This window comes from Trematomus bernacchii, unplaced genomic scaffold, assembly GCF_902827165.1.
Source record: "Trematomus bernacchii unplaced genomic scaffold, fTreBer1.1, whole genome shotgun sequence".
Lineage (NCBI taxonomy): Eukaryota > Metazoa > Chordata > Actinopteri > Perciformes > Nototheniidae > Trematomus > Trematomus bernacchii.
This window is the reverse complement of record NW_022987409.1, coordinates 2159714-2174493: the sequence shown is the minus strand read 5'-3', so window position 1 is coordinate 2174493 and position 14780 is coordinate 2159714. Positions and strand designations below refer to the sequence as shown.

Here is a 14780-nt window from a genome sequence, read left to right as displayed (position 1 = left end):
CATCCTGTGTCTGTCTGTGTGTGTGTGTGTGTGTGTGTGTGTGTGTGTGTGTGTGTGTGTGTGTGTGTGTGTGGGTGCGTGCGTGCGTCTGTCTGTCTGTCAAAAGTTCAGTTTTCCTATGTCATCTCATTTTGCTTGCATCAGTCTTAAGTGACCAATTGATCTTTTTGTGCGTTTTATGGTTCTATTAGTGCTCTTATATGTTCCTGTGTTAATAATTTAGGTATATCAGCCTAACTTATTGTTGTTTATTGTTCCTCTTTCCTCTGTGATTGTAATGTTAATGCCACCAATAGGCTCCAATAGGCTCATATTTATCTTGTAGTGGACGATGGTCAAATAAATTGGCTGAGTCTCTTGTCTTTACAATATTAGGGTTAAGTAGCTTGGTATATTGCATACAGCAGCATAACTTCCATGTAGCCTTTCATTAATATTGCCACTTTTGTTCCCTGCCCTTTATTCAGTGCCCTATGGTTTATTTTGTATGTAGATACTTAAAGGACAAGACAATATTTGACGGAGACTGTGATCAAGACTACTGAGAATAAAACTAAAACAAATACAGTTTATGAATGTACATCCTGTAGAAGACATTTTACCTGCCAGTTAACTCTGGAGATGACATAAGATGTGAACAAATATATTAATAGGATCGAAGTACTTTGGTACGCAGTTTCTTCCCGCGGGCAGTGAGACTGTTAAAAAATGTATCTGTTGAAACAACTTCAAACATTCATCTGCTACTCAGTAGTATGTATCTAATACCTAATATATATATCATTCCAATAACTTGTATATAGACTCGTACTGCACTATTCCACATCATCACTTTATTTTATTTTATAACTATTATTCTTTTTGTATTGCTCTTGCTCTTATTGTTGTTATTATGTTATTATTATGTTGCATTGTTGGAGAAGCCTGTGACATAAGATGTTCAACTACATAATTACTCTGTAGCTATGTCAGATTGACAATAAAGAACCTTGAACCTTGAACCTTGTTTTACTGCACTTGAAATGCAGTAGATATGATACTGTGTTTTATCAAATCACCACACATCCTGGGTATGCGATTTTCCAGCATATGAACGGATACGGAAGTTACACGAACACGTTATGAAGAGCTTTAAGATATTTTCAACAAATGTTATTCATAATGTATTTTTCAGTTGTTGTTGATGTTTTTGGTGTAATTGTTTATTTTTCATTATCTGATGTCTACATGTAAATAAAAATCAGATGCACTTTTTTTTTACTTTATTACCAAACCAATATTTATGAGAAAATATAACTTTTCCATTATAGATCAAACGTCATGACCTGTACTGTTCACGGGGGTGTGGTTCCCTCTGGTGGTCACGTGATGCTCCTGCAGGGATTTTCCGCCTCGGTAAAGTAGACGTGGCAGTGACGTCAGTGCCGGAAACAACCCGGATCCGAACTTTAACTCCTGGGTTGATTAGTTTTCACCAGAAACATCGAGAGCTCCCGGAATATCATGTAATGTCGACTCAAGTAAGTTGGAAACGATTGATTTGTGTCTTTTACATATCATTGTATCTCACTTGGTTGGTTTAGGTCGAATTTGATCGAGGTAAAAGAGGAGAGACCGATTGTAAAGCTTGGCTAGCCTCCTGAAGCTAACGTTAGCCTGTGGTTAGCCGGTGAGGCCGTGATCAGCTGTGATCAGCTGTGAGATGATCGGCCTTTACTCCCACAGATAACCGCCACATAATCCCTGTCACGTAATGATATGTATATTTACCTCGCATGTGGTTTTATGTTCAAACTTTAGGCACAATTGTTGTTTATTGTCCGTCTCTTAGTCGTGTTGTTTGGGGTTTAGTCGTTAGCTAACGGCACGAATAGCTTCACACTAGCTAACCTCACATATTGTTTATTTATCAGTTACATTTCAAACGGTCATCCTACAAGCTGTTTCTGACACGTGTTTTTTCCCGTTACCGCAGACATGCGTGTACAAATGTGGATGAAGGATACCCCACCTTGGATGTGAGTGTGTGCGTACATAGGGTGGTCTTCTCAGTTATCCATCACATAGAGCAGAGGTGGTCTCAGGTGGTTCTGCTACAGCCGGCTGCTGCGACCCTTTCCCGGCGGCAGGATGACGTGCCGTGACCGGACCCTCGAGTTCCAGTCGGCCTGTAAATCTCTCCAGGGCAGACCGGTATGTTGGCTCAAGACACCATAACACAATAACAACAACATCTCTTATGTAACATTATTCATTTGCCTTAAAAATGGAACACAAAATGACGAACTTAATTTAAGTCTAGGAGCCCTTACAGTATAGAGAGTATACTTCGGACTCCCTCATGTATGTCCCTTGGCATAATTTGACGTGGCCTATTTTACATATAGGCAAGATCAAAATGTAGACTTGTATTTAAAGTATGTAGCACATTTGAAGACTTCGATTATTATATGAACTATTATTGGTTTCAAGGCTCACAGGTTTATTTGTAGAACCATGAAACATTTAAATGTAAAATAAACCATTTATTCTAAGTAAATTAATCCCACTGACCCCATTTTGATAATCACTAGGTAACAAATACATTAAAAGTTCACTCTGTGTTTCCCGGTACTTTTTTGTTGTTGCGCAGATAGACTTTTACTTTTGGTTTTTGTTTCTTGTTTAATTTCCCTTTCTGAATTATTTCTCACTGCTTCTGCTTCTGGTTCCACACCAGTTTGCTGCAGTCTTTTCGAATTAAGCTCAAATAAGTCTTTCCTTTTTTTGCACACTTTGCAACAGATGTTCTTGCTCCTTCAGAAACTAGGGGATTGTTGTAATCTCCAAGATAAGGGCAATCGGTTTTAAACAGTATATATAGCACGATTTGAAGCAGACACAACTTTAATTTTGTTGTGCTTGCAAAATGCCTTTGACTGATATTAGTTATTGCAGAGATACTGGTGTCAGTATATGTCTGCTTAAATAACCATTGCTGGAAAGGAATACTAAAGATACATTTGAAGTTATTTAAAAACACTGTTTCAGTTTGATAGTTTTTCCACCAGACAGCACAGATATGTTTTGTTGAAATTGTCTCTCTGTACATTGTGTTCAGTTTTCTTTAGCAAATTATAACGGGATCCTTATCAAACGTGCTTGTTTATGTAACCTGTTAAATAGCAGTATTGGCCAAATTGTTGTTTTCAGGTATGTTTTTAAACTCCCATGTGTCACCATTGGTATCAGCCTCAGCAGTCCAGTCTCTGATGGACTATAATCAGAGGTGACCGGTGCTCACAGTGACACCATTAAACGTTACATTTCTTGGTTATACTAAGAGCCCACAGTCTTATTTTCAAGCTTATTAAAAAAAGTATTAAAGGGAAGTGTCTGACAAGGAAGTAATGACTACGATGTTTAGTAGATCCACTACATTTGTTTCAATGCTTTCCCTGTTGTTTGACCAATTCATTAGTCATACATCGATTTAGATATTTTCAGCCTCTTATTTTCAATGTGTCTTCTTATCTCATACTCTCTACGTTCTTCCTCTCCTGGCAGAATGGAGTCCAGCCCAGTAAACCGGCTCTCAGCGCCCTCAGGCAGCGCAGTGACTTCACAGTTATGGCCAAGTAAGTTCCTCATAATCTGTTTTTCCACTGCTCATAAATGTTTGCTCAGTGTACTTGTACTTTTAATGTTGATTTTGGGTGTTGCATTATTTGTATGCACACACTAGTCTCCTCCTAGTACTTATTGCATGGTACTGTAAATGTATCTTTATTGGTCTTAAAGCATCCTTAGAAACATAAATCCTTATATATTGTGTTTACTCTAAGTTTAATGGGAAGATTGATACAAAAATGTTTTAAATTGCATGTCTAGCCCAGCACAGACTGTTAGCAGGAGACAAAAAGCACAGAGATAAAGTGGATATCATCTTTTAGCTGTTATGAATGCTATCGAGCATATTTCACAAGGTATTGTTCTACTTCTTTTACTATGTGCATGACAAAGAAAGCTTTGTGTTTGTGTGTTTCCTTGTAGGAGAATTGGAAAAGACTTGAGCAATACATTTGCCAAACTGGAAAAGCTCACCATTTGTAAGTTTTCCTTTTACATTTTTTATTAGAATAATTTAAAAAGAATCTAACATTCTTGTGTTTGTGTCTCAAAGTATCCAAAGTGCTGATTCTTCATGCTGTTGTTTTCATTTTCAGTGGCAAAAAGAAAATCTCTGTTTGACGACAAGGCAGTGGAGATCGAGGAGCTAACGTACATCATCAGACAAGTGAGTTGATTTGTTAGCAGCCCATGGCATGTGGTTTTACAAACATACTGTACATTGACTGTGAATACAGTGGCTCTATTTAATTCTGGGATATCTTGTAACATCTCCTCACTCCTGTGTGTTCAGGACATCAACAGTCTAAACAAACAGATAGCACAGCTGCAGGACTTGGTGAGATCCCGCGCTGCTCCGGGCGGCCGACACATCCAAACCCACTCTAAGACTATAGTGGTGTCTTTACAGGTACATTCAATAATGTTAAATTCACACTATATTGTATATTTGTTTTGAGTCCAAATGCATTGTTCCGTTTTAAAATTGTCATACATTTAGCTTTTCAGCCGGTGTTACCGGCACTACAACAGATGTTTAAATTAGAATTTTCACGTACCTCAAAAATGTTTAAGTTTGGACATTGAATAGACAATGTTGGAGAAAAAAAACGTAATTAATAACACATTAATCCAAATGATGAGTCCGCATTTAATGAGGCTTGTAAAAACATATATTTTTTAAATAATATAATCTTTATTATCAACAATTTATTTATTATTATTGTCTAATGTCTGACATGTCTCATAGATAATGGCATGAGCGAATGAATGTGAAATGATCTTTTACACATTTTAAATGTACAAAGCTGCATTTATTTTAAAGTGTACTTTATCTTTTGTTGTCCACAGTCCAAACTGGCTTCAATGTCCAATGACTTCAAATCAGTCCTAGAAGTTAGAACAGAGGTGAGTTGTGAATCTCTTTCATTTCCAAATGCAGACAATATTTCTGAGTATACAGTCGTGTTTACCTCTCTCGTCATTGGCCCGTCTCCCTGCAGAACCTGAAGCAGCAGCGCAGCAGGAGAGAGCAGTTCTCCCAGCCCCCCGCGTCCTCTTCTCCTCTGATGGCCAACAACTTCAGTGAGTCCATCCTCAGCATCACACTATCACTATGAGTTTACAAGGATCATTCTGGGGTAGCTTTATAAGGGCTTGTTCACTCTGTATTGACTACTATTAGCGGGTAAAAGGGAACTGTTATCCTATCAAACCACTCTGTTTTCATTCTGTTTCACACTAACTGGTGCAACTTTAACACGCAGCACAAATTAGATCCCCGTTATCTGACCTCCCCCAAAACTTGATAAATCGATTATTAACTGAATAATTTCCTGCTGTTTATCTTTCCATCTAACATGACTGTTGTGCCGGTCGTTCCTAGAAGCGTCATAGAGTGAACACACCTTTATGAAGTATTTGTTTTGGCTTTGAGGCAATATTGGACCTTTCTGGCTGCTGCTCAGTTTACCGTTTTGATAAACAGTTATCTAAACATATTCCTCCAGAGAGCTCAGATGCTTTCTGTTATTTACACTGCCACTCAAATGTTTATGAACAGCCTATGTTTCAGCATCTTTGGTAAAACCTCAAACATTCTGCTCACTGTTGATATCTTACAAAAATACAAAGTTGTATTTAAATTAAAAACCTTATTAAATCAATTTAATTTAATTTTTAATTTGATTATAATGGCTTTAATTAGGCCCCTGTATCACACTACATGTAACATAACCATCTTACCTTTATTGATTGACCTTTCTTTAATACAAATTATACCCTTATGTCTAAAGGTACTTGAAAATAAAGGTTTACACTTTTTGAAGTCTAAACTAGGAGACTGTTACATTTAATTACACAACACAAATAATGTGTTTTCAAGGTTTCTGTATTTCAGTTTCTATTTATGAATTGTGAGTTTATTCACAATGAGCAACTAAGTCAGAAATGCCATAGATGTACAGAAACAGTTTGACTGGCAGTGTATTTCTCGCACAGCTGTTATGATAGGGACCTGCTCCATGTGAATGATTATTACTGTATTTGGTCATCTATAATGCAAAAATTACAAAATATTTTAGGGAGCCGCAAAAAAGGGGCCCAGGAGCCGCATGCAGCTCGCGATCCGCGCAATGGTTACCAGGGCAATACAACCTCAAATTTAAAAGGTATTTCCCTGGAACGTCTGACTCTCCCAGCGGGTATAACTAGTACTCTATGTGCCCGCTGTTCTTTTTGTTTTCCCCCCTCTACCATTGAGGATATCTGTCTGATCATTTTGAAAATGTGTTTGTGGTTTGCTCTTTGTCTCCCCTCAGAGAGCTCGGTCCTGATGCAGGATGAGTCCAGGAGTTTGGGGGACGTAGCCATCGATATGGACTCTCAGAGCAATCCCTTGCAGCTCCAGCTTATTGATGAGCAGGTAGACCGTCGCTGTATATTTTCAAACTTGTCTTTCTCATTTGCTTGCACAAAAGCTGTGTGTTTGTGTTTGTTAAATAGTAGATATTGTTTGTCAGTGTCCGTCAAACTTTTATCCACTGTAAACGAAACATTGAAGTCAAATGTAATGAAATGCTTGCTCTAATGTGGCCCTCACGTGTTTGTTACAGGACTCGTACATCCAGAGCCGTTCCGACACCATGCAGAACATCGAGAGCACCATTGTGGAGCTGGGCTCTATATTCCAGCAGCTGGCTCACATGGTCAAGGAGCAAGAGGAGACCATCCAGAGGTAAGAGGCAGCAGGAACAGGAGGGAGAAACGTGGAAATATGCTAGTTTGCTCGTTGTGAATTGCATGACAAGAAGATATCACTCCCATGTCAGTGGGTTGGATATGAAGATCAAGTCAGGTACATTTATGGCGCATTTCCACTACAGCGCGGAGCTCGCTTTAAGCGTGCCGACCCGTGCAGGGCCCGTTTTTGGTTGCGTTTCCACTTAGCGTAGTACCGGCTAGCGGGTACTATTTCACAGTTTTTCTGGCCCCATAAAATCGAGGTTCTTTCCGGGCCAACAACCAGGCTGAGTCGGGCTGAGTATGCTAAACTAGATAGAGAATCGCTGGCAAGGGGGCTACAACTACAACAAGATGAACATATTTGACCGTGATTTAATTGTAATGCACGTTTCAAAATGATGCCGAAGTAATAACATACTGATACCGGTTAGTGAAAACCATGAATTAATGCTTTGACAAGTCTGCAGACAGACGGCAGGCGAAAAACCTTTTAAAATGCGTGTTGTCTAAATGGAGATCAGCTAAGCTAACGCAGTATATGCTCCGACCGTCCACACTCGCAACAACGGCCTACAGACATAAATAAAGCAGCGACTGTATTCGCCATGACACAGGCAGTCTGTGGTTTGTACTTGTTTAACTTGTGTCTAGTTTCTGAACAGATATGAGGAGCTGTGAGCTTGAGTGCTAACAGCTAACGGCTGATGTTGTTTTTCTGGGGTTCTCATTGAAGATGACGTCACGGCTCCGCCTACACTGCGTTACTATAGATCAGGGGTACTCAAACTTTTTTTATTAAAGGTCCACTTGTGAACTTTATACAAGGTCACTGGTCCGGAGGGGGGACACAGGGTCCGGAGTTTGAGAAGCCCTGCTATAGATACTACCCCAGTTCCTAAACTGTAATGGAAATGCGCCATAAAGTGAGCCAAGACTGGAGAACAGGGGGAAATGGCTAGCTTTATTCTATCCAAGGCTTAAAGAAATCTACCTCACAGCCTCTCTGATACTCATTAGTCAACACGTATTTTGTTAATTTTCTCTTCAAAATGTGTAAAAGCAAGACCGGTAGAAATATTTACAAGTCACCATTTCAAATGAACTTACCTGTACTAGAACATCCCAACTCCAGTACTAAAAAAAACTAAAACTGGGATACACTTCTGTCTTTAGCAGGCAAGCAACTGGTGTTTTCCTTAACATTGTAAAACTATATTATACACTACTTTTTGATAAACAAGCAATACTAATTTGGGAAACTGGTAGTAAGAAGACAAAATTGTAAAATAAATGAATAACTAAATGCAGAATTTGGTGGGCCTTTGGATCAGTTAACATGCTTTTTTTTTAACTTTATGTACTAAAATATAAAGAAACATTAAGTCGCATTCTTAATTTACCAGTAATCTTTTTATTACATTTGTTTTAAAATCCCTTTCTCGTGCTTCTCTCTCAGGATTGACGCTAACGTTGAAGACACCCAGCTGAACGTGGACGGCGCTCACACAGAGATCCTCAAATACTTCCAGTCAGTCTCCTCCAACCGCTGGCTGATGATCAAGATCTTTCTCGTCCTCGTCGTCTTCTTCATCATCTTTGTCGTCTTCTTCGCTTAAAGTAAAGAAGAGGGAACAGCACATCGAATGAGTGGAAGTGAAGCGAAAGCTGGACTCGAGCGACATGTCCAGAAAACGTATTTGAAGGACAGACTTCTTTATTAAAGTGACACGTATGAGGCTTGGGAGCTGCTCAGATTATAATAAAACTTTTCCATTAACTCAAAGACTTTCCGGTTGTTCCCAAGCCACAGACTCTGGATCTTAATTTTGACGATTCAGTGAAGAATGAAGATGTCGAACTCTGTCCAAATTAAAGATTAAATTATCTAAAAACCCCACTTTGTATAGAGAGAGAGAGAGAGAGAGAGAGAGAGAGAGAGAGCAGGAAACTGCTCGTTAATGTACTATGACCAATTATTCATAAACATTTAATCAAAATGGCTATAATTTAATGGTTTGATTCTGCAAACTGTCTTTTAATTTTCTTGCTGACCCGAAATGTCATTAATTATTATTATGATTAGTATTATTTCAAAGCCAAACAACTGAACTGGAGTTTATCATCAGATCATTTTGTTTCTTAGTTGACCTACTTTGCATGATTGTGCCCCTTGTTTATCAGCTATTCTTTACTTTAGGATATTTTGTATTCTCTTATGCTTTCAAAGTTTATTTGCCAAAAGGGTACTCCGTATAGAAATGTGACTCAATACGAAGACGCTCGCTGCGGTCCAGCATTTCGTGTCCTGAAAGCACAAGAGACAGCTGAAGGGGGGCAGTTTAATTTGGATACGAAATAAAAAGTTATATAACGGCACTGTTTTTAACGGTTTGGTTGAAAAAGTGTAATCCTCTTATTCAGTGCTGCAGAAGTCAGCATGAGACGAGTACAGTATCTGCAGGATCTAGGTTTGACATCAGTGCTTATGAAGGGGAAAGTCTGGGTGTGCAGGTCCACTCATAAAGTGACTCAATCAGCCAGATCCCTTGAAGTGTCTGGTTGGATGTCACTGTTGAAGTTCCTTTCCCTCTTAATCTATCCCAATGTTATTTAAATGACCACAGCTTTTTAAAAAGAAGAAAACATTGTTCTCATTTTCCCCTGTCTGTTCCTCTTTTTTAGCCAAATGCCTTGACTTCTATGTATAAAGTGCAAATAGTGATAATGATGTATTGATAAAAGAAGTGCATATTAATAAAATGATAATGGGGTTTGGCATCATGGCTGAGATGTTCTTGGGATAAGAGGATTAGTCACCAATGGTATAATTAGCCATGCTGGGAGGCTAAGACTAGCCAACAGATCTAAGCAGGTGCAGCTTTCTGTAACATATTCAACACAACTACACTAGATGTACACGATGTATTTATATTTATTTACAAGCTTTCCCACTACAATTTCCATTTCACTTTTGTAGGAAAAGCTTCAGGGCTACTATTTAAAAATAAGTCTATTTAACATATATAAATGGGGGAATAACAAAGTCACATTAAGTCTGAAATGTATCTACATTTAAACAGAGCAGACATCTTTCTTGGAATACACCTCAGAGAAGTTAGGAGAACATTACATATCTATATTTACAAATATACATTCACAAAATCAAAAAGAGATGACCGATGATATGCGGTTTTTCCTTTGCTTGATTATACCATGAGATCTCCCAAACACACATTTGGTTGTTGCAGCAAAACAAGGATACAAACTAAAACCAGATAAGTACAGAAAGTAACATAAACAAATAAGAATATAGATAAGAATTACAACTTTACAGGAGCATTTATAGACAAAGAGCTACTGTGACTTCTGTCCTAACCTGACTTCCCTCTTCTACTACAGAACACAGATTTGCTCTTGGTTGCACAACATGTATTTAAAGTTCATTAGGTGTGTATTAGTCATCAGGAGCTCCTGCAGCAGCTGTTTGTATAAAAGGATGCTTAAAGCATGAAAAGGTTAGCAAAGCAACATATTTAACTCAACAAACCACCGTGCAGCACATTTGAGCTTTTTGTATTTTCTATTCATGGTCCCCAGACAATGTATCTTAATGACTTTGATGATCCTCTGAGATTTCCTGTAGTCCCAACCAGGGGCGCCGTAAGGGGGTGAAAAGTTAGGACGATTCTAAGGGCCCGTGACTGACAGGGGCCCAAACTATTTTAGAACATTAAGAAAAAAATGTTTAAGTAACCAATGTGACATCTTTTCATGGGGCCCAAAATCCCTGGCGGCGCCCCTGGTCCCAACAGAAGGTTTGGTGAGATCACATGTTCCCCAAATTGTAATCTCTTTTATTTGACTTTTCATTGAGTGCTTTACAATGTCAAATACTTTGGTATGTTTATGTTAAACCATTAATACCCATCAGCCCCAACTGTACTTTGGGTTTCGTGCTAATTAGCAAATGTTAGCACACTAATCTAAGATGGTAAACGTGGTCAATATTATCCCTGCTTAACATCAGCTTGTTACTGACATTAGCATTGAGCTTAAATCAACAATGTGCTACGTACAGTACAGTCGAATACAGCCAGCCATAGCCACTGTCTCTCCCCCGACTCCCTCACCCCTGTGCACTCTGCTCCAGAGGGCTGATCTCTGGCATGCTCATGCTCCTTCCCTTTATCGCCCTGGCCTTGATGGCCTCTTCCTCCCCATCTTCATCTTCCTCCTCCTCCTCCTCCTCCTCCTCCTCGTACCAATCCACCTGCTGCTGCAGATTCCCCCTGGAGCCTCGCCTGCCGCTGCCCTTGAAAAGCTGACCTTTGCTGAACTTGCTGCAGAAAGTATCAAAAGAGAGGCTCTTGCTGCGCTGCTGCTTGTGGAAGACAGCGCGCTGAGTCTGCACGTCTTCAGCTCTGTTCACTTGGTCCATGCACTCGTGTAGCACTGAGCGAAACAGCCGGGGAACCTCGGGAACGTCAGGCTCGATCTGAGATACCAGCTGCCTGAACCTGCAGGAATATAACAGAACATATGGGTAAGTTATTGATATACAGATGATCATTCTAAGTGGGGAAGTGCCATCGCCATTAGGTGGGCATTGAAGTCTTTTTACAGGGGTCCAAAATCCCTCGCTACGCCCATGGTAACATATGAACTCTGATTACACCAAAGTGTCCTGGAAAGTGGATTATGTAAAGCCAGTCAGTGTCAATTATTGAATACTTAAATTGACCTGCTAATTCTTTTATCTTCAGAAACAACAGTTTAAGATCTCTAGTCAGGTAAAGTCCTCTCTGAGAGATGCAGCATATTATCTAAGTTATAGTTAAGGGTGTTATGAGGATTGGATTAACAGCAGCTCTTCTTCTGTTTCCTCTATTCTATCTTCCTGCTTGTATTTCAAGCTTTCCGTCTTCTCTGTCACATTTACTTTTTCTATGTCTCTCTGCGTTTCCCACCTGATGATCAGAGGGCCACACTGTGCAGGGGGGATCTTGGCACAGAGGTCCTGCAGCTCCAGCAGGTTGCCGGGCGTCAGCTCGTAGGGCTGCGGGGTCGGGGGGGAGGCCAGCCAGCTGTAGTTGGCGGTGGAGGAGGAGCTGCGACGCCGACCCTCTGTCAGACGTTCCAGACGGATGCGTTCAGTGCGCTTCACCATGGCCCCCAACTCCAACATCAGAGTGTTGGTCACCAACTCCTCAGAGCTGCGCTGGCCGGGCACTTTGGGCTCAGAGGAGAAAACTGCAGACCAAGGAAACATCTGGGAAAGAAGGGCAGAGTTGACACACACACAGACACACACACGCCAGACACACACACACCAGACACACACACACACACACACACACACACACACACACACACACACACACACACACACACACACACACACACAAAAGTCAGTCTTTTGCAATATTGTCCTTGTTGAATTTCACTCATTAAAGCATATTAACCCTTAGATGCATAAGTGGGTCTTTTTTGACCCGGTGAGATGGTATCTTTGTAATTACATTTTTTTATCATTTCATATTCCAGCTATTCCTCAAAAAACACGTTTTGGATATCATGCCATTCACAATTTAAATTTACATTTTATACATTTTAAGAAATTGTAGTTTTTGTATTACTACCCCAAGCTTCCATAAGTGGGTCAAAAAAATGACCCGCATGCATTTTCTGCATTTCTGTATTGCTGTCAGGAATACATTCACTGTAGACCACACAGACTACATCACAGGTGACGCCTCTCAGGAAGATTATTTTACACAGCAAGATCTGATACCTGTCAGTATAATAATAATAATAATAATAATAATAATAATAATAATAATAATAATACATGATATACTTGAAGTGTTTTGGCTCTATGAAACCTGATGTACTTATATGATTCTGTTTTCTTCAAGTTTGTATCTTCTTGGTCGAATGCACTTATTGTAAGTCGCTTTGGATAAAAGCGTCAGCTAAATGTAATGTAATGTAATATTTGTATAGGGCTTTTCAAGGACTCAAAATCGGACTATCAAACTTGATCAACCGGCATGGATTGATGGGGAGTGGGCTATGAGTAGATAAGAGGAGAATAGATGAGTTTTGAAAAGAGACTGGAATACTGTGAGGGTCTCAGAATAGCGGAGATCTTTGCATCAATATGTTCAAAACGTTTTTTTTCAAAACGTAATAAAATGTCTAAAATGATAAATACTGAAACATTTATTATAAAATATTTCTAGTGTGAACCAAAATATAATACTAAATATTATACAAGTGATTTTTCTTAACCAAAATGACAAAAATGGCATAAAAACACATATTATTCTAATACGGGCCCTTTTTGACCCACTTATGGAAGAGTGTAGGGTCCAGTCACTCGTGCATCTAAGGGTTAACTTGAATTGAAGAAGCAAAAGATGCGAAACTTGAATGCCATTCAATATTCTGTAAATATCAGTTTCCATACTCAGACAGCAACACAGAACACTGATAACGCCAGATAAACAGGTCGAACATGACTCACAATAATGACAGTAGCAAACTAGTCATGTCTGATGAATATGTTTTCTTAATATTAATCTTATCACTACTTATCCTCCTGCTCTAAATGCTCTAATCGAAGTTTGATTATCGACTCATCTTACCGTTTACTGGGTTTACAACACTGCAGTGTGTGTTTTCATTCAGAAATCCCCCTGTTTGTTTTCAGCCTTATTAGCAGCAGGCCTCTCTGGGATGGTGACATTAAATAAAGATTTAAACTCCTCAGACTCCTTTCTGACGGCCCACAGTTTATCCTCTGCAGACAGGGCTCCTTCTCCGGAGTGTGGACTGTGTCTGTGAGTTTGGGATTGAGAATAAATATAATCCTGTATTAATAAAGACAGAGAGGAGCTTACATCACATGTTCACTCACCTGGGAGAGTAGTGTATGTCTGACACGATTCAGGTTGGGTGTTTACATAATAGCATGGGATTGTTGGCTATTTACAGCTATAAACAAAAGCTGTAATAAGGTACCATGTTATGGGATTGGGAAACAATAGTTTTCTTTCAGATAAAGTATTCCCCATGTTTATATGTTTATATGTTTATATATGTATACATGTGTGTTAGATAGATACATATCTGTGTGTGACACTATTAACTTTTATTTTATTGGTACCTTTTGTTTTTGTGTTTTTAGTTTTTATATTACTTTTAATTCTGTATATTGATTTATTTTTGGGAATCAGTAAAAATCAGTCAGTAAAGTCATTGGAAATGTCTCCTAAGTAAATAAATAAAAAAGCACTAACCAGCATATTTTCTAGTTTCAGACTGAACCCTGCCATTACATCCATCACAGACCTGAAAATAACACAGTGTGTGTTTCAAAATGTGTTCCCAGTTCACAAACAAAATTATCCTTCAGACACACCTGTAATTATCAGACTGTTGTTATAATGTAACCACCCAAGTTATCTCTCAAGTTTAACTCAATACGTGTAAGTTGTTTGTCCGATGGCTAGCATTTTTTATGTAAGGTCAGTGCAGTCAGTTCCTGGGTTTCCACATCACTCAGCACTGAGCCACCAAATCCCAGATTACTTACAAATCCACAGCCTACCTGGAAGAATGAGTGACTATAATAACCATTATAATCTAATTACAGTTGCCTTTGGTCTGTATACAGTGGCTGCTGCTGTAACTAAACGGAAACGGTATTAATCTACCAGTTTTTAATAATATATTGAATGTTTTTGATTATTGAAAATACTAGTATTTTGCCCTCCAGTAGCTACAAACACCAGGAATGAAAACATGATATAGGCTTAAATGATTATTCGTTTTGTGGTCTTCCAAAATCTAACCAAAACATTACACCAGAAGGTTACAACATGCAGAAGCGCTGAGCCTACAAAACGTCTTTGCATATGCACTCA

The 14780-nt window shown here is 39.0% G+C and overlaps 2 protein-coding genes across 3 annotated transcripts; one reads left to right on the top strand and one right to left on the bottom strand.

The window, feature by feature from the left end:
- Positions 1–1382: 1382 nt before the first annotated feature.
- Positions 1383–9630, top strand: stx5a (syntaxin 5A). 2 transcript variants are annotated; one of them, XM_034136796.1, is made up of 12 exons: positions 1383–1520; positions 1976–2193; positions 3547–3617; positions 4033–4088; positions 4206–4276; positions 4403–4519; positions 4960–5016; positions 5112–5193; positions 6192–6278; positions 6429–6532; positions 6723–6844; positions 8309–9630. In XM_034136796.1, exons 2-12 carry the CDS (start codon positions 2131–2133, stop codon positions 8466–8468), a joined length of 990 nt encoding a protein of 329 aa, XP_033992687.1. In that variant the 5' UTR covers positions 1383–1520; positions 1976–2130; the 3' UTR covers positions 8469–9630. The 2 variants fall into 2 exon arrangements, with proteins under 2 accessions (XP_033992687.1, XP_033992694.1); XM_034136803.1 differs by lacking the exon at positions 6192–6278.
- Positions 9631–10978: 1348 nt separating this feature from the next.
- On the bottom strand, positions 10979–13537 carry zgc:162144 (RD3 domain-containing protein). The gene is made up of 3 exons (XM_034136786.1): positions 13500–13537; positions 11820–12121; positions 10979–11369 (listed from the first exon to the last, which is right to left on the bottom strand). Exons 2-3 carry the CDS (start codon positions 12119–12121, stop codon positions 10979–10981), a joined length of 693 nt encoding a protein of 230 aa, XP_033992677.1. The 5' UTR covers positions 13500–13537.
- Positions 13538–14780: the final 1243 nt, after the last annotated feature.